We start from the raw sequence: 20518 nt of genomic DNA, 5'->3' as shown, positions 1-20518 counted from the left end.
TCACAAATAAAATAAGTGATACCAGACAGCTTATTGTCCCTTCAGATTATGATCCCTCTATCCCTCCTTTCTGTAATTTTTGTATTTTTTGTATTTAACTCTTCATGAACTTAAGCAATTAAAAACTACTATGTCCTCAACTGATATTATTCCAACAGGCTTACAAGTGTTTGATGCCAATGGGCCATATATTTTATGTATAATAAACTACTGGTCAAGTACTGTTGTTTTATTGTGCTTTATAAATCAATTGAGACTGAGATGTGAACTAATGCAGATGACAGGACATTCTGAAGACACCAAGTTTCATAAAATTCTGCCAAATAGAGAGTGCAAAAAAAAGCAAGAAAAAAAAACATTATAACCCTGTAACTATATATATATATGCCAGCAGCCATATCACCCTGTAGCCCAAGACTGGTTGCCCACTGAAGCTAAGCAGGGCTGAGCCTGGTCAGTACCTGGATGGGAGACCTCCTGAGAAAACCAGGTTGCTGCTGGAAGAGGTGTTAGTCAGGCCAGCAGGGGGCGCTCACCCTGGCGTCTGTGTGGGTCCTGACACTATACTGTCAAAGAGCAACGTCCTTCGGATGAGACGTTAAACCGAGGTCCTGACTCTGTGTGGTCATTAAAAATCCCAGGTTGTTCTTTGAAAAAGAGTAGGGGTGTAACCCCGGTGTCCTGGCTAAATTTGCCCCTTGGCCTCTGTCCATCATGGCCTCCTAATCATCCCCATATACTGATTGGCTGCATCACTGTCTCCTCTCCACCAGTAAGCTGGTGTGTGGTGGGGGTTCTGGCGCACTATGGCTGCCGTCGCATCATCCAGGTGGAGCTGCACACTGGTGGTGGTTAAGGAGATTCCCCCTTCAATGTAAAAGCGCTTTGAGTACCCAGAAAAGCGCTATATAAATGTAACAAATTATTATTATATAGGGTGAGTGATTAATGACAGAATTTCCATTTTTTGGTGAACTAACCCTTGAAGAACCAATTAATCTTACCACTTTTCCAAGAGTGTATTAATTCTGCTAATTCTTGCCAATTAATAATATCTTTACCACAACTATGAAAATCCTCTGCAGGAGATTAATTCTGGAACAGCCTTAGGCTGTTCCTAAATTCTGGAACAGCCTTCTTACTATTACTCAGGATTCATACACACTCTGTTAGTTTAAGTCTAGACTAAAGACACACCTAATTGCATCACTTAAGAGTAAGAGTAAGAGATTTATTATTTAACTGCTTACCATTATTTATTTATAATTCAGTAAAAGGCAAACCAAACTTTCCAGATTGAGAGAGAAAAATTTACACACACATTCCACATTCACACAAATCAATAACACTGATTTGTAACAACACTTTCAGAAGGTGCTTTGACTGAGTAAAAATACAATACAGCACAATAAAAATGCAAATGGTATGGTAATACTCATTGATCAAATACAGTGATACACTGGTACACCTGTGTTAACACTAACTACTGGACAGAAAACAATCACAGAGATGTCAGAAGCCTTAGATGTCCCATGTTTGGGTGTCAGAGGAAAACTTTCTTCAGCACTACATCCTGAGACAAGACATCCACAGCTCTTCTTCCGACTCTAGTTGTTCTTTTCAGAACTGAGTCTCACTGATCTGGGGTGCGTTTCCCAAAGCCAACTCTCGTCGCAAGTTCCTTCGTTACCAGTAGAGAACTTGCGATGATAGTTGGCTAACGATGCTTTTGGGAGACGCACCCCTGATCTTTTCCATTGCTGGTCAGTGTGTGGAGCTCAACCGTGCCAGTATTCTCCACAGTAGACACAAGGCAATCACTCCTCAGCGTGTTCTCCTGCGTGGCCTGGCACTTCCCGGTAGTCAGTGATTTCTGAAAGGACTCCGAGGTAAAGTAGTAGACCACCGGGTCAAAGCAGCAGTTGAAGGTGGCAACACAAAGCGTGATGGGATACAGTGTCCGTGCGAGCTTCTCCACCCAGCAGCTCGCGAGCGCTCGAGTGCGCACCATGGCATAGATGAACAGAACAGAATTGTAAGGTACAAAACAAACAATAAAAATGGCCAAATGCACTACAATCATACGCAGAACACGCTTCTTGTTGGTTCCGATCTGACACAGAGTAGCGGGTCTACGCAGAGTCCTGAGCACCATGGAAGAGCAGGCGAGATTGATCATCAGTGGGATGAGGAAACCCACCACTTCAATGACAATGGTGATCTTAGACAGATGTGTCTTCCACGTTTTCTTGGAGAATCCCTCAAAGCAGGTGGTACTTGCTTTGGACTTGTTGGTGGAAGAGAAGAAGTGGACTGACATGCCTCCGCCCAGGATCAACAACCAGATGATCCCACACACGATCCCAGCATTGCGGCGGGTCCGAATGGAGTGTGAACGGAAGGGGTAAACAATCGCCAGGAATCGATCCACACTGATGCATGTGAGGAACAGCATACTGCCGTAGATATTGGTGATGAAGGCTCCTCCGGAGATCTTGCACACTGTATCCCCAAAAGGCCAGTGGCGAGTCACGTTGTAAAAGATTTTGAAAGGAAGAGTAAACACAAACACTAAGTCTGATAAAGCTAGATTGGTCATGAAAAGCGTGGTCTCGTTACGCAATTTCATGCGACAGCAGAAGACAAACAGTGAAGCACAGTTAGTGACCAGTCCCAGAACAAATGCCACACTGTACACCACACCGTACAGGTTGTACTTGAAGGAGTCATCGATGCCACAATTGTCCATCCCAGTCTCATTAAGAACAAGACTGGCCATTATGGCACATGCAGTGGAAGCTGTTCTTCTGTTTCCAGTTAATTCCCAACAGTCAGCAAGAGCTCTGCACGAGCCGTCCTTCCCATCATCTACTCGCAGCTCCACAAAGCTTGATCAGATGATCACATCTTGTTTTGTGAAAGTACAGTCAGCTACCTTTGTCTGGTAAAGGCATAGACCGATAGGCAAATCTGTAGTTTCCTGCATGGAGGACGACAGTGAGAAATTAAGTTAGAGCAGTGCTTCTACACACCACTAACTACACATTTTGTACGTCTCCCTCATCTAACACACCTGATTCAGCTCATGAGCTGTGAACTGGGGGAAGTGTAATGAGGGAGGCAGAGTTTGACGGGTTGCGCTCACATATACATGCATGGGTCATTCCCTGAATGCATTGAGGAAGATAATTTAATATTACATTTAAAATATGGATTGGGAAAACAAGAATATTGTGTATTAAGTTAGGGGGCATTTTGATTACAGGCCCCCTGAAATCAAAATGTAAGTTTTTCAGATTTTAGTATGAATAGGTTAGCCTCAAGGTTATGAATAAGCTGGTGTGTTCCAAAACAATGACAAAATTCGCACTTAAAAGATATAAGCATTCAAAACTTGCAGTCTCTCACTTCGGCTAAAATGGATCACGGATGTTTATGACATCACGAGGACTTTAGCTTCTCATCACATCTTCTGTCCAATCAAATGCTCTATAGAATCTAAAGCTCCGCCCCCTGTGCTATAAACACCACCTGGCTGTACCTGTACGTTCGGTAGTACACGCATGCTCAGTATCAGCTACTCGTGCTCATCAGTTCTCTCAGTCTCAGCACAACATGTCTCAGTTCAGTGAACTGTTGGAGTTAATGGAGTAACATACACTCCGGGATATTGGTTTATTTCGAGTCTGGGGGACTGTGAGGCACGTCCGAAAGCGAGTAACTCAGATCAAATAATTTAAACGTAAGTGTGAAAGGGTTAATCAACACAAACACTATTTTCATTGGTGTACCTCAAGGATCGGTTCTTGGTCCACTTTGATTTCTAATTCAATTAATTAATTCTTCTTCGGCTAGATCATTCAGCGTCATGGTCTTAATTTTTATAGTTACAATGTTGATAAACAAATCTTTCTGCCCAGCCCATTTCTGTGTTTCCACCCCATTCATCACTGCCTGGACTTAAAGATTTTAAAGCATGGCTGAATACTGTTAAATCTGAAATCCGGTTAGTCGCCCTGAATCCCTTGGCATTGTGTCAACATGACCCCTCCATTCATATTGAGATAGCCTTAGTTAGGCCTTCACCCATTGTATGGAATCTGGGGTCACTATTTGATCCCAAATCATGCTTTAATCCGCATATCAGCCAGCTTGTTAAATCTTGTTAGCAATATTGTCCGTGTGTGACCTTTGCTCAGTCTTCAAGATGCTGAAAAGTTTATCCATGCTTTCATAACCTCTCGTTGGACTATTGTAACTCGTTGTTCTGTGGCTGACCCACTAAAGCCCTTAATCATTTGCAGCTTGTACAACATTCAGCTGCCTGTGTACTTGCATTTAACAAAACAATCTGCTCACATTGCTCCCTATTATCTTTCGCATTCAGTTCAAAATACTTGTCAGTTTTTAAGGTCTGCCATGGTTTAGCAGCCTTATATCTAGCAGAATTATACATGCATATGTTCCTGCCCGCACTCGTAGATCAATTTCTGACAGCTCGCTTGTCCTAGCCAAGTTCAAACTCTCTTCTGTCAGTGGGATTCAGAATCGCAGCTGCCCAAAGCCTCCACGTTATAACTTCACTCCAGACCTTTAAGACAGAACTCAAAACCTATTTGTTCACTCTGTTTTGTTAAATTACTGTTTCCTTTTTTTTATATCCATATTGCTATATGGTTATATATGGTCTTATTGCCTGTCCTTTAGTTGTTCCTTGCTTAAGTATACGTCTATTATGATCTCCACCATACGAAAAGCGAAACAAAACTGTGCTCCCAAGCCATTTCTGCATGACTGGAAAAGTGACATGTGAAGGCCAAGTAGGGTAACCCAGACGTGGAATGAGTCCTCTGCATTCAACCCATCCCAGTTAGTGCACACACATTAGCAGTAGTGAGTAGTGGACACACATTAGCAGTAGTGAGTAGGGGACACACATTAGCAGTAGTGAGTAGGGGACACACATTAGCAGTAGTGAGTAGTGGACACACATTAGCAGTAGTGAGTAGTGGACACACATTAGCAGTAGTGAGTAGTGCACACACATTAGCAGTAGTGAGTAGTGCACACACATTAGCAGTAGAGAGTAGTGGACACACATTAGCAGTAGTGAGTAGTGCACACACATTAGCAGTAGTGAGTAGTGGACACACATTAGCAGTAGTGAGTAGTGGACACACATTAGCAGTAGTGAGTAGTGGACACACATTAGCAGTAGTGAGTAGTGCACACACATTAGCAGTAGTGAGTAGTGGACACACATTAGCAGTAGTGAGTAGTGCACACACATTAGCAGTAGTGAGTAGTGGACACACATTAGCAGTAGTGAGTAGTGGACACACATTAGCAGTAGTGAGTAGTGGACACACATTAGCAGTAGTGAGTAGTGCACACACATTAGCAGTAGAGAGTAGTGGACACACATTAGCAGTAGTGAGTAGTGGACACACATTAGCAGTAGTGAGTAGTGGACACACATTAGCAGTAGTGAGTAGTGCACACACATTAGCAGTAGTGAGTAGTGGACACACATTAGCAGTAGTGAGTAGTGGACACACATTAGCAGTAGTGAGTAGTGCACACACATTAGCAGTAGTGAGTAGTGCACACACATTAGCAGTAGTGAGTAGTGCACACACATTAGCAGTAGTGAGTAGTGCACACACATTAGCAGTAGTGAGTAGTGCACACACATTAGCAGTAGTGAGTAGTGCACACACATTAGCAGTAGTGAGTAGTGCACACACATTAGCAGTAGTGAGTAGTGCACACACATTAGCAGTAGTGAGTAGTGCACACACATTAGCAGTAGTGAGTAGTGGACACACATTAGCAGTAGTGAGTAGTGGACACACATTAGCAGTAGTGAGTAGTGCACACACATTAGCAGTAGTGAGTAGTGGACACACATTAGCAGTAGTGAGTAGTGGACACACATTAGCAGTAGTGAGTAGTGCACACACATTAGCAGTAGTGAGTAGTGCACACACATTAGCAGTAGTGAGTAGTGGACACACATTAGCAGTAGTGAGTAGTGGACACACATTAGCAGTAGTGAGTAGTGGACACACATTAGCAGTAGTGAGTAGTGGACACACATTAGCAGTAGTGAGTAGTGGACACACATTAGCAGTAGTGAGTAGTGCACACACATTAGCAGTAGTGAGTAGTAGACACACATTAGCAGTAGTGAGTAGTGCACACACACATTAGCAGTTAGCAGTAGTGAGTAGTGACACACACTGCCAGTGGCGGATAAAGTACCTGAAAGCCACACTTGAGTAAAAGTGCAGATATCTTACCAGAAAATGACTTTCAGAAAAGAATATTACTTGAGTAAAAGTTTTAAAGTATGTGATATTTATTGTACTTAAGTATGAAATGTATTTTTTTAAATATTAAACGTACTTAAGCATTGAAAGTAAAAGTACTACCAAATAAAAACATTTAAACACAGAAAGTTAAAAAGTACAAGTAAATGCAAAATACAAGAAAAGCTAAAAATATTATTTAAAAAAAGTTCTATACACAGTTTGAGCAGAAAGATTGTGTTCAGTTTTAACTTTGTTACAATCGGTAACAATCGTGACCTTAAACCTTTGGGTCAGACATGTATTTTTGTCACATAGTTTTAACCGCTTGAGGAAGGCTACTAAAGTTAGCATTCTCTCAGCCTCGACGGTAAGCACACTGCTGTCCTCCACTAATGCAGCATATAGTCAACAAACTAATACGTATAATGATATAAAAACCTGTACTGTAGTCAGGGTTTCTGCAGGGTTTAGTCAGTCAAATTTAAGACCTTTTAAGACCTTTTTATGACCAATATGATTTAAATTTATGACCTACTCGAATTACGAAAAATAACTTCCTTTCAAAAGTCTTTTTTTTATTGACTTTCATTAAAAGTAATAAGTTTAATTATTTAAAGGTTCCATTTTCTTAAGAGTAACAAACTGAAGGCTCCCTTTTCCTAAGTATCAATAACACAGGAACAACACAACACTTATCACGATAATATATCAGTCAATATCGATAATTATGACGATAAATGTCAATTCTTTATTTCTTTGAACTTTGAAGGCAGATTTTTGTTCCCAACTGAAAGTTAGTTTTAACTTTTAGTTTTACGGCTCTGTAATCACGTGGTGTTGCACACAACCCCACAAAATGCATATCATTTGATAGAAACCAGAGCGTTAATTGTGGTTTTAAACTACTCTTTATTGTCAAAACATATCATGACAAACACTTGCCAAACAGGTGAACATTTCACAAATCTGAGGTAGAACATTCAAACATTTGTATTTTTTCCTTAACAAAAATAATATCTTTATTTCAAAATTTATTTCTTAGTTTCTGCATGTGCTAATGGGGGATATTGTTTCAAGTCTTGAAACAGGTTTGTGTTGCCTGACTTTGATGGCACGTATCTTTATGAAATGTATGAAAAACAGTAGGCTATAGCCTAAATACATAAATACTGTAATTATATTCCATTAGTCCTTTAATACATTGTCTACATTAATAATATAATACAATTCAATATGTATCCCACATTTCATGGTGCAGTTAATATTACTAGGCTAACGTTACAGTAAAACCATGGTAAAGGATGTAAATGTGTAGATGGAAAAGCTTTCTGACTGTATAGTTGCGCACAGTGTTTCTCCTGTTCGTCAGCGCTGTTTCATCTGCCTTTAAACTGGTTTAAATCACTGAGACATTTGTGTTCTTCGCTGAATTCAAGTGCTTCTCACTGGATCTCGTGATCGAGACTGATCAAAGTTAACCATAGACAGTAGAAGAACGCGTCTGCTCTAGTGAGCTTGATCGCGCTACGCTGCCGTTTGGACTTTGAGCCGAGCGGATAAACGCTCCGTGAGGCGCGCGCGGTTCAAATGAGTTTCGTTCCGCTTTTGGCGCATAAACATGATCTAACATTTATCGAACTCTTGATATCGTTTTATAGAGAAAACATTATATCGCGATAATGAATGAATGAGCATATCAATTTAAGACGTGGCTAAATGTAATTTATGACCTTGTATGGAAAAACCGGACGTTTTTATGGCCTAAAATTCTTATTATTAAATTTAAGACGTTTTATGACTTTTTATGACCCCGCGGAAACCCTGTGTAGTGTACACTGTATAACATACCGTTAGGTTGCAAGTGTCTGTGTCATGTGTCAAAACTAACAGCACGAGGTGATAGTTTTTACTTGTCCTCTAGACAGGGCCGGCGATTGCTATAGGCGAACTAGGCGGTTGCCTAGGGCGGCAAATGTGTTGGGGGCGCGGGCGCCCTCTAGTGTCGCCCCTTGGCCTACTTCCCATTAATCATAGAATTACAATGACAAGCGAAACAAAAACATGTTTATTAAACATGATCATCCTAAGGCGCCCCTCAGCCATACGTTTAATTACTTGTCAACCTGATTATTAGATTGAATGGATGATTATTGTCGATCATTTCCTAAAGGGGGGGCGGGGGTTAGTTGCGTTACGTTACGTTCTGTGGTTACGTTAGGCGAGTGCTCGGCTGCTGCGCGCGCTGATCGAAAATGAAGCGGTCTAAACCCTCTGGTGCACAGGGACCAAAACAGAGAAAGCAACAAGATAAAAAGAAAGCCCAGTATAGAGGTAAATCTTCTCATCTCAGCCATTAAGGTGTCAAATGTTCTGGCCATCGGAACTATGGGAGATTCCTGCGGGGCAGACGTGCTTTTTGGGCCGATACATACATCTCATACTTTTTTTTTCTATTTTTGTCTTAACGGCCCATAAAACTCGTTCATCGGTGGCCCATTCGTTTTGTTTTGTTTTGCTTAATTGGCGGAAAACTCAATATCGCCTAGGGCAACCAAAGGGTTAGAGCCGGCCCTGCCTCTAGAGGCCGCTGTCGTCCTGTGTGATGCAGAAATATAAAAACTCAAGTAAAGTACAGATTCTCCAAACAAATCCTCAAGTAGCCTACAGTCACACAGTCTCATGAGTGGGTTACATTACAGCACTGCACAGCATTCACTGCGGCGCTCGGGAGCGATTGGGGCTTCAGTATATATTCATACTGGGAATCGAACCTGCAACCTCACTCTATAACCATTAGGCCACGACTGCCCTCTTATTATTATGGTTTGCTGTAGTAGCAATAACCATTTTAAGCATGAGTGAGGGAACATACGGTTAGGGCTGCACAGTTAATCGAAGTGTAATCACGATCAGGATTTTGGCTTCCCACGGTCAAAGTCGCCTGAGAGAGCGATATTTAAAATGCGTCATTCCATTCATAGAACGCTCCGAATCAAAGTTTTCATTTTTTGCAAAGCCAATCTAGTAGTGATGTTACGTTCGTGAACGAATCGTTCTTTTTAAATTAATCTTTTAGGTGAGCGAATCGTTCGCGTAATTCATTGAGTCATATTTCTCGTTGACTGAAATCCCTCCCGCTCAGTGCTACGCAGTTATAATTAGCCTAGTCTCGCGTACTGACGGCTGAAGGTCTGGAACTCATAGCAGCTTTCTATGGCCAAGGCCCGCCCATAAGGCCGTTTGACCCACATGTCAAACAACCAATTACAGTTCGTTTCGTTCAGCGTCACGTTTCGGTGCGTGGAAATGTCCCCACAACAACAGACCGGCGTGCAACAAGTCAGTCAGCATAGAAAATCAAAGAAGGAGAAGAAAACCTCAAGAGTCTCCGTGAACCTCGCACACTTTTGAGAATCCTACGTTTAGCTGATCTTGATAAATGCTCATTGTCACTCATGTAAACACAACAGTTTTTCTTCCGCAATCACACGTCTGCGCTTTGTTTCCCGGCGGACCGAAAATAAACGCGACACTCGCGCCCCCCGGAAATCCGATAAAATTCAACCAATCAGATGACGACTTCGACATTCCTGAAGTGTTTCCAGTTAAGTGTACCATATGCATCAGACGTTTAGCCAACGATCCGTGGGCGTTGCGTCTGAGGCTGAGACTATAATAAGCCTATGTGACAATATAATTAGTTTAGGTTAAAATCAACAAGTAATCGTGAAAATTAATCAGGATCTCAATATTGATCAAAATAATCGTGATTATCATTTTGGCCATAATCTTACAGCCCTACATACGGTTGTTATTTTTGTGTTATATGAAGTGTGATATACCATGAGACTGAGTTATTAGAAATACAGACACAATGACGTCATTACATGATGTACAGTGAGCGAGAGATTCCAAATAGACTTACTGTTTCTCTTTCTTGTGGATAGTAAATTTAGTTTAGTTTTTTTTTTTTAAGAAATTGGTAAATTTTTACTTGTGGCCATTCTACACAACATCTTTAGTGACAAGTAGACTATCCCTTTAATTTAGCATACTTATTTGTTTGTTTACAAATGTTACTGTTGCAAAATAAATGTAATTTTGGTAAATACATTTTTGTGATTACAACAAATTCATTACAGAAAGCAAAAGCTTACAGTAAAATGTATCACAAAATTTGCCCATTTGATTTATTTCTGAAGCCATACAAACCTTTGTGTGAGAGACATGTTTGAATCTCTGCCAAACATTAATATTACAATTTAATCATAACATTCAAAATCACTACTGTATAATGCATTGGAGAACTGCATTGCTTGGTTTGTTAACTGCCCTAAATTAAACGTATCCGAGATCTATTTTCTATTAAAGCATATTATTTGTAAAGCTATTGACAGTGAAATATACATCTATGTAAAGTTGTTTGACACCATGATGTGGCTTGACCTGATCTATATTTGATTTAATGAGTTGAACTTGAGTTTAACGCATTGACTTGTTAAAACATCACAGCAAACACCAGATCTGACCGTGTGTATTACTGACCTGATCTCATGTGTTAAAGAAAGATGAACGCGACGAAAACAAACACACAGAGTTGAACTTACAGCATCTTTAAAGAGAGCAGCTCCAAAAAATAAAATAAAACAAAACTTACATGAAGCTGTCCGTCGAGTCTCCCCAGGCAGTGCCCAGCGACTGGACAAACCGCGGCGCGCGCGGGGGGGCGGGGTGTTCGGTCCGCGGGGACGCGCCTGTCAGTGCGTGTCACCGTGAGCGCGCGTGGAGAGTCTGAGAGAGAGAGCTGTGCTATAAAGAACCAAAACTACACACACATTAGTCTTAATTAATCAATAACCTGGTAATGTCTTGATAAGACAAATACAATTCATTTTAATTATTGCTTCATTTTCATTTTTGCCTTTTCATTTATTATTTTCTTTTTAACTTTGATTTATATATTCTAATTTATTTTTATGTGTATTTATTTAGGCCTATACGTATAAAAACAAACAAAACGTTATTTGTTTTTATATTTATTTATTTATTTATTCATGCATTTATCTATTTCCATGTTTGTTTATTTTGACATTAATCCCAACATTTCTTATTTATATTTGTATTTATTCCAACTAGCCTGTCAACATTATCGTGTTAGCGCATGCAATTAATTTTTGTCCAGTTTAACGCGTTCAAATATTTAACGCAATTAACGCAAAGCATCCATTAATTTTTGTCATCCTCTGGGTAGCTTTACATTATATGATCCCGCTCTTATTCATGCAAATGTTTTTAAACCATTCAAGCGCCGACAAGACAAAAGGCACACACACACACACACACACTCACACACACACTCGCGCGCGCCAGTACAGTGCGCACAGACAGCACGCCAGAATACAGTTCTCTATCGCGCTTAAACGACGAACAATAATAACACAATTATGCCAAAATGTCAGTTTTCTCGAGTGTCCTCATAACATAAGAGCAGTCTTAAATGAGTTAAATAAAGTCTTAAATGAGCATGAAGAGTTGAGGTGTGTGTGAGATCGCGTGCGGGTCTTAAAGGGACAGCAGCCAATAATTCTGTCTGTGAAGTTAATCAAAGAACAAAGGGAACAGAGAACATTACTCCCTGCTCTTGACTAAAGAACTGTTGTAGCTTTAATAAGGATTAGTCTATATTTAATCTTGTTTTATGCAATGCAGACTGTTTGATAACTTTATTAAATGTCGGTTTATTAAATGTCGGTTTATTGTTCTGTATATGTTAGACAGGAAGGGCACAGATAAATATGACATTTAATATATAATGTCATAAACCATAGAGGTTTATGTGAGGATTGTTTGAAGTTCACTTAAATTAAAAGTTGTTATATTTTTTGAAGTCTTAAAAAATTGATAGCTTTCAAGTTCACTGTAATGTTGAATGGCTATAATTAATGTTTAAATTTAGGGGAAAAATACATTTTTATCCCAGCATTAATAGCTGTATTAGTATCAGTGATACTGACCTTAATGCCATTAAAGTATTTAAAATATACTGTCTTTATGTTGTCTCTTAATTTGGAGATTAACTGTGAAATTATTACATTATAAAATATATAAACTAATATAAACCTATAAACAACGAAAGTGTTTAATTGTGATCACTATTAATCACAGAAACATGTGTGATTAATCGAGTTAATATTTTTATATATATTGACAGCACCAATTCGGACAGTTCTTCTTGTATGATAATTAGCTAGGTTGGTCTTGTATACCAGTGAGTAATCATCTATTAAAAGGGATAGTTTACCCAAAAATTTAAATTCTGTCATTAATTACTCCAGTGGTTTAACCTCAGTGCTTTGTTCGCACAAAAAAATATAATTTACCAGTTTATTTAAAAAATATTAATCTCCAATTTGTGTTCACTTAACCACGTCTGCTCTGGCGTCAGCACAACACGCATGTGTCATGCTGCTCTCGAGAAGCGTGTTGGAGTCGATAAGCAAGAGATTAGATAGAAGATCGATGTGCCCATATGAAGTACACCCTGAATTGTTGGCTCTTTGCAAAATATTTTCCTGCATATTCAACATCTGTGCGAATTAGAGGATGCCATGTTGGAGGGAAGAAGATCACGGGCTGAGGGAACTTCAGGAACATGGTCTGATCTGGGGTCAGTATGACATCACCTAAGCTAAGGCGGGGCATACTGAATGGCTCCTCCCCCTTTTCAAATAGCCAATAGCGTTTGGTTTCCCTCTCAGACTGCAATACTTCATTTTGCGTGGTTGGAATGTTTGGACCCACACTACTCTAAAAGGGTTTATGGAACTTCAAGTCCATTTATTAATATATATATATATATATATATATATATATATATATATATATATATATAAGCCTATACCCTATGTTACATGATCATATATTCTACAATATAAACAGTATAAAAACCATAAAATAAATAGAGCACCATTTACTTGCATCAAACAACTCGGTTGGTATTATTGTATTATTATAATTATTGTTACCTTTAATTTATTGCCACACTTCAATATGTGAATTATATATCAGACAACTGAACATTTAGCGTTGTCAGGCTTTTATTTGTGCTGAATGGATGAAACAATGGATCTGCGCCCGTGGCTGCTCGGGTTATGGCTGCTGTAAATTTGACCTGCCACAAGATGGCGCTGTTTTCAATAATCTTGATGCTTTGAATCTTTACCCGAAACAATCAGAGAAAAGCTTCAATGATTTAAGAGGCTTCATTTCTCCATCCCTACATGACGGCACCATGGAAGCGAATTCGAGGTGGTGTTTATAGCATAGACATTTTATGGAGCTTCAGATTCAGATAGAGAGCATGTGATTGGACAAGAGATGTGATGAGAAGCTGAAGTCCGCGGTGATGTCATAAAAATCCCTGATCCATTTTAGCGGAAGTAAGAGTCTGGAAGTTTTAATGCTTAAATATCACCTAAATGTGAATTTTGTCATTGTTTTGGAAGCTTATTTAATACCTTAAGTCTAACATATTTGTACTCAAAGCTAAAAAACGTACATTTTGATTTCAGGGGGCCTTTAAATGAAGTCAATGCTAGTAAGAAAGCCATTTTAAGAGTCAGCACTTTTTCTGACTCCAAGGGCTCGAGTGTTGCTTCTGCTAATGCTCGCAGGACCAATGCTAGGTCACCGGAATGAACTCGCGGCCAGCAGATAGGCCTCAGCCGCCTGTCATCGCAAGACCCGGGACACCAGAGGATGTCTCTCAACAGAAGCTCCAGCTAAAGCTACGAGGCTAGCTAAACAGCAGCCGCGCAGACCTTTACTGTAGCCGGGGTCAAAACTGTTGAGAGGCACTTTTGAAGGAACTCCAGCACTGAACCAACAGGGCGGTGGAACGGGTTCAGGTCAAGCGGCTCGCACCATGATACAAGAGTCGCCGTTGTAGGACACAGCTTCCTGGTGGAACGGGTTCGACAACTCAAAATTGTCTCAACAAGCTCGGTCGAGAGACCGGAAACTATGAGCTGGTACTCCTCAGGTTTATACCCACTGCGTGGCCCTGAAGCAGTCGGACGCCACTTCCCACGCATACGCTGTGACTCAGAAAAACACACTTGATGGGAGAATGTGCACCTGTAAGACTTTCTCAGAAATGTATTTTATACTATTTGATTTATTTATTCAAACACAAGGCAAGGATCGTCTACCAAAGGGTTTTTATCAATGTAATGTGACGCACATCCGTATCTCATATTCTCCTAATGTCTTATACCGTTAAACACGGCATCATGTGGATGAATATGCTAATGATATGCAGATGAGATATGTAGAGTAAACGAGGCGTTGTCGGCTCATATATGGTTATTTCGGGGAGGAGACGCATGTGAAGATTCAGGTTCTGGTGTACGCACGGGTTCATAAGTCTGAATATTTTTTGCCATATACACATGCAGTAAGGATCCGAGTTTTATAAATGAGAACCCGGATCTCCAGCTTGTAGATCCTCCCTTGCACTTCCACGCTTCCTGACAGAGGGAAACACTGGTGAACTGGTCTCGCTCCTCTCGCTAGGCAGCGGCTGGCGGACCTGTCGCCTCCTCTTCTCTGTTGTCTCAGTTTGGATGTCATGTTGGGTTTTATATTCTAGAGACAGCACATGGAATATAATATTAACTTGGAAAAAATAACAAGCCCAAAGATGCCTATAATAAGTGGACATGGCAACGCTGCAAATGGGCGCTTGGCGAAGCAGCTTTATGGGCATAAACAGAAACAGCACAGCGAGACGCGAGCGCAACGTCAAACATGTTCTTCAAGCACATGTTTACAAAAATAGCACAGTGGAATGGAAACAAACCTTAAGGTTTAGCCAACAAAATTAGCGATTTGCGCGAAGAAGTCCTCCTCTTCCTCACCGAGATTAAAGGGTTAGTTCACCCAAAAATGAAAATTAAGTCATTAATTACTCACCCCCATGCTGTACCAACCCCGTAAGACCTTCGTTCATCTTCGGAACACACTTTTGATTAAATCTGAGAGCTGGATCACTGCTACATAGGCTTCCTAAGGGAATGACACTTGACGGCCCAGAAAGTCATTAAAGAAAATGTTTAAATATTCCATGTGCCTACAGTGGCTCAAATATAAGTTTATCAAGCGACGAGACTACTTTTTGTGCGAAAAAAAACACATAAATAACGACTTTATTCGACTATTCCGTTACTTCCTTGTGGGCCTTGAGACGAGAGTTGAAGAGATTTCCAGAACGCATGCGCGAGAAATGAGATGAGGACGTTCTTCTTCGACTACTTCTTGTTACCGGCTGCTCACCGCTTAGGAGTATTACCGCCACCTACCGTATAAGATGACGTGTTGGAAGCGCAAAACTTTCTGTTTACAAGCAGAGGAAGACGCGCGCTGTACATACGCTTTTCAATTCGTAAATATGTCTGCTGATTTCGACGTAGATGAAGACTTACATTTTTTTAACCAAGCGTACCTATTCGAACCAGAACACACTGACACTGAACTGTAAGAGATGGAAGAGGCTGCAACACAACCGCAGTCCCAAGCTCTTGCAAGACCGAGAGCATTGGAGAGCTGGTGGTGTAAATGCCATCAGTGCCAAGCGATGCCTACCGAACAGGAGAGCATGTGCTGTATCGATTGGGACATTGTAATGCCACAACTGGAAAATCTGGAAGATGCAGACAATGGGACAAGTGTACCTAGCTGTATAACAGAGGATCCCGGTTTTCCGCCCCTGCTAAGTCGCAGTGTTTTAGAAGTTTTTTTTTATTTGCCTAAAGTGAACTGGAAGCGACGTCCGAGACCAGAAGGACCAGGTGGCACACTATCTGTAGAGTAAGTAGGTTTGTTTAAACTAGAGTTAATACACATGATGCATGATAGCTTTCTACAATGCATGTTTTACTATGCTGTGTGTGTGTGTGTGTGTGTGTGTGTGTGTGTGTGTGAGAGAGAGAGAGAGAGAGAGAGAGAGAGGGAGAGAGAGAGAGAGAGAGAGAGACTTTAGACTTTTAACACCCTTTAATTACAATCTATACCACAACTGTATACACCTTTAACAGATTTCTATTAAAAACATATTCAGATAAAAAAATCTTTAAAAAAAACTAAAAAAAACAGCTTCTTTTACAACAATACATTACATCCTCCCTCTCCATTGGGTTTACATAAAACATTTTCAATCCCCCATAAGTAGAAGAAAGAATCGGTACCATTCACCAGTTCATAATACTTATACTCCATAACCAGCCTACTCTTTACCAGAGCTCTGAACATGTCCAAAGGATCATTTTCGCTATTAAACTGCATTTTTCTCTTTCTTGTCAGCCAGATAGCCATTTTTGCCATCCCAAATAAAACATTTATCAAGACAATTTTGCTTTTATTTGAGGTGCTATATTTTGGTCCAAAAATAAAAAAACTATTTGAAAAAATGAAACCAAAATCATTACTCAGGTCTTTTAACACACCCATAATTCCTGCTAGCCTGAAACATTCAATAAATATATGAGACACTGTTTCTGGTAACCCACAAAACAAACACTCTTCTCCTTGCAAAGGATTTAGATGAACTTTATAACGGTTCGTTGCTAAAATCCAATGAGAAATCCTCCATTGCAAATCTCCACTTCTTTTCTCGATTGGTTTCTTATACAACGTCCTCCAACATCCTTTTGGAGAGGCCCCTGATTCAACTAAATTAGTCCATTTGGTCTCTGGGAGATCTTGCAATGCTCTTACATTTAAGTATTTTACACAAACAAGATAAAAACCCTTCTTAGATATTGTGTCAAAACGACTAATTTCAGGAGTTGTAAAAGACAGTAATCTTCCATCCTCCTCCTGCCAGTCTCCTACATTTACACCCACCCTGATGCTGGGGAATACGGTCTCAACCATCTCTGCTTGCACAGGTACATTAAAAAACTCCTGCATCTCAGCCAATACTTTTTCAACAATCCTAACAGAGTGAACACCAATCTTCGAGGCCAGTGTTTCTGCAGAAATCCATTCGTCCCTCTGCCGAAGATGACATATTTTACATATTCCTGCTTTAACCAAGCTTGCACAAACACTTTTTGATTTTAACATCTCACTGGATAAAAGCGGATTATAAATCAAGGGTTCTTCAAGCACCCACTCATGGGTTATTTCAGACAGCTCTCTTTTAACAATAAATATTTGCCAACCATTTAAGACTGATGCATAAAAAGAAGAGAGTCCGTTAAAATCTACTTCCTTCAAATTCATTAAGAATAGGTGTCTATCTAAGTTCATCCACCCCACTCTTCTTAATAACGCACAAGCTATTTCAGTCCAGTTCCGCGGCTGATTATAAAGGAGTCTTTTCACGATCTGCAGTCTGAACGCAGCTACCTTGGACTTGATGTCCACAAGGCCTTGACCTCCTTCATTTAACTGCAGATACGGTACTGATGCTCTTAACCAGTGTTGTCCATTCCAAAAAAAATTAACAAACACTTTCTGAATTTCCTTAATGAATCCATCTGGTGGGTTTAACACAATTAATTTATGCCATAAAATAGAGGCAGCAAGATTATTAATGACCAGTACTCTCCCTCTATATGATAATTGAGGTACAATCCAATTCCATTTGGATACTCTATTACAAATTTGATCTTTAACACCTTCCCAATTTTTTCTTTGGTATTCTTCTGAACCTAAAAAGATGCCTAAAAACTTAAAACCATCTTTTTTCCACCTTACCTTTCCAGGGATAACAGGTTTTACATTGTCATTACAACATTCCTCTTTTTCATTGCACGAAAAAGCTTCTGTTTTACTCCAGTTCAGTTTAGCAGAAGACGCTCTCTCATATAAAGAGATACTTTGAATGACAACATCAATATCTCTTTGATCTTTCACGACTACAGTTATGTCGTCTGCATATGCTGTTATCTTAAACGTATTGCAGCAACCATCCACCTTTAGACCAGACAGTTCTTTTCTTAACACACATAGAAGTGGTTCCGCTGCTAAAGCGTATAACTGACCGGACAGTGGGCATCCTTGTCTTATTCCTTTAAGCAAACTTATTGGTTTACTTAACCCACCTCCTATTTTTAGAACACAAGAGGCATTCATGTATAAGAGTTTGATCCATGACATAAAACCATCTCCAAACCCAAAAGCCGTCATTGTATCATACAGAAAACCATGATCCACTCTATCGAAAGCTTTTTCCTGATCCAGGAACAGAAAACCAACATTCATTTCATATAGTTTTGAGTACTCTAAAATGTCCCTGATCATAAAAATATTATCATAAATGGATCTTTCTGGAATGCAGTACGATTGATCTTGATGTATTACATCTCCTAATACATGTATTACATCTCCTAATACATCTCCTAATACCGGCCTCCAGTTTTTATAGCTTATAGTCCGTTGTTAGGATTGACACCGGCCTCCAGTTTTTAAGATCACTCAAGTCCCCCTTTTTTGGTAATAAAGTTAATACTGCCCGTTGGGAACTTGTGGGAAGGAGTTTTTCTTTAAAGCACTCTTGGATAAACCTCATACAACTCTCTTCCAATGCAGTTCCACAGAGCTTTAGAAAAGTCCACTGATAGTCCATCAATTCCCGGTGCTCTCCCAGGCTTCATCTGCTTCACGGCATCAGTCAACTCCTCGAATGATACATCACTGTCCAACTTCTCCTTCTGTGTTTGAGTGAGAGACGGCAACTGCTGCAGTATCTGTGACACACACTCAGGATCCGTTTCTTCCTTTCTGTACAAGTTTGAGTAAAAGTCCACCGCAATCTTTCTCATTTCTCTTGCCTCAAAAGTCTTTTGGCCATCGGGTTTTGTCAGACAATACATTTCATTTTGTTGTTTTGACACCTTTTCTAAGTTAAAAAAGTATGCTGTGGGAGCATCTATATCATGTACAGACATAAATCGTGATCTTATCAGGGCACCTTTTGCCCGCACTTGCAACAAATCTTCTAGATCACGTTTCTTTTCACCCAACACGCCAGCTGAACAAGCATTAGATTTCTGAATCATACCAGATGTAATGTGAAATATCTCTTGTTCAATTTCAGAAATTTTTTTTGTTTTTCTTGTTGAAAAACATGTAAACTGCTGACAAAATATTTTTATTTGTGTCTTTCCTATTTCCCACCATTGTATCAAATTATCAAAATCCCTTTTCTTAGAAACCCATTCCTTCCAAAACATTTCAAAATTCTCAATGAACTCTTTTTCTTTCAATAATGCAGCATTGAATTTCCAATACGGACTTTTAAACTTAGTTTGTTTCAAAACAATATTAACTGTGATAAAATTGTGATCCGATAGACAACATGGAAACATATTACACCCCATTATCCTATTATTCTCAGTACACTTAACATAAAACCTGTCCAGTCTAGCTACACTTATCATTCCCTGCGAGACCTTAGTCCATGTATAAAGTTTCACCTCTTTATTCCTTTCTCTTCATACATCTACTAAATCATTCTGACCTATAATACTTTTTAAAACAGCAGCTGATAGAGGATGTGGTTCTTCATTATTCCTATCTACAAGAAAGTTAAGAGAACAATTCCAATCCCCACCCACGATTAACATACCATCTAAAGTATAACTTTTTAAAAACTCTCCTAATTTTCTAAACATGATTACTCTACCCGACCCTTTATTTGGAGCATAAATATTTATAAAAACAAATACCTGATTTTCAACTTTGGCTTTTACCATCAAAATGCGTCCTCTCTCTATTTCTGTTTCTGATAAAATATTAACATTAAGGTGAGTTGCAAATAAAATAGCAACACCTGCACTTACATTGGTGCCATGGCTTGAACAAAACTTTCCTTCCCACCACAAATTCAACTCGGATTCATTTTTTCTATCACTGTGGGTTTCTTGTAAAAAAATTACTTCTGAATCTTTAAGCCTAAGAAACTCCGAGAGTAAAACCCTTTTCCCTCCATCCCTCAACCCATTAACATTCAAGGATCCTAATCTAAGAATCTGCATGGCAGGGGAGAGGGAAAAAAACAAAAAACATAGAAGCAACACAGAAAATAGAATAGATCCCACACCCATGTGCTTTATTTTTTCCATTTTGACAATTTTACGTTTTCTTTCTGAGCTTTACGTACGTTTGTTAGAAACTTTTTCAGCCGAAATCGTTTCTGT

General features: G+C 39.7%; 1 protein-coding gene and 1 long non-coding RNA gene across 2 annotated transcripts; both read right to left on the bottom strand.

Moving 5' to 3' along the window:
* Positions 1-1271: 1271 nt before the first annotated feature.
* On the bottom strand, positions 1272-11009 carry lpar4 (lysophosphatidic acid receptor 4). Its single transcript, XM_056272708.1, has 2 exons — positions 10972-11009; positions 1272-2980 (listed from the first exon to the last, which is right to left on the bottom strand). The coding sequence occupies exon 2, from the start codon at positions 2777-2779 to the stop codon at positions 1718-1720; it is 1062 nt and encodes a 353-aa protein (XP_056128683.1). The 5' UTR covers positions 2780-2980; positions 10972-11009; the 3' UTR covers positions 1272-1717.
* Positions 11010-15498: 4489 nt separating this feature from the next.
* LOC130106557 (uncharacterized) lies at positions 15499-15756 on the bottom strand. Its single transcript, XR_008809736.1, has 2 exons — positions 15585-15756; positions 15499-15552 (listed from the first exon to the last, which is right to left on the bottom strand). It is a non-coding gene; the product is annotated as an uncharacterized LOC130106557 (long non-coding RNA).
* Positions 15757-20518: the final 4762 nt, after the last annotated feature.

Source organism: Rhinichthys klamathensis, unplaced genomic scaffold (genome assembly GCF_029890125.1).
Source record: "Rhinichthys klamathensis goyatoka isolate OS25496 unplaced genomic scaffold, OSU_Roscu_1.1 h1tg000347l_1, whole genome shotgun sequence".
Taxonomy (NCBI): domain Eukaryota; kingdom Metazoa; phylum Chordata; class Actinopteri; order Cypriniformes; family Leuciscidae; genus Rhinichthys; species Rhinichthys klamathensis.
The sequence above is the reverse complement of the archived record's forward strand: the minus strand, read 5'-3'. Positions and strand labels throughout refer to the sequence as shown.

Bases quoted from the DNA above. Each gene is read 5' to 3' on its own strand.
- lpar4 (XM_056272708.1), bottom strand. From the start codon at position 2,779: ATGGCCAGTCTTGTTCTTAATGAGACTGGGATGGACAATTGTGGCATC.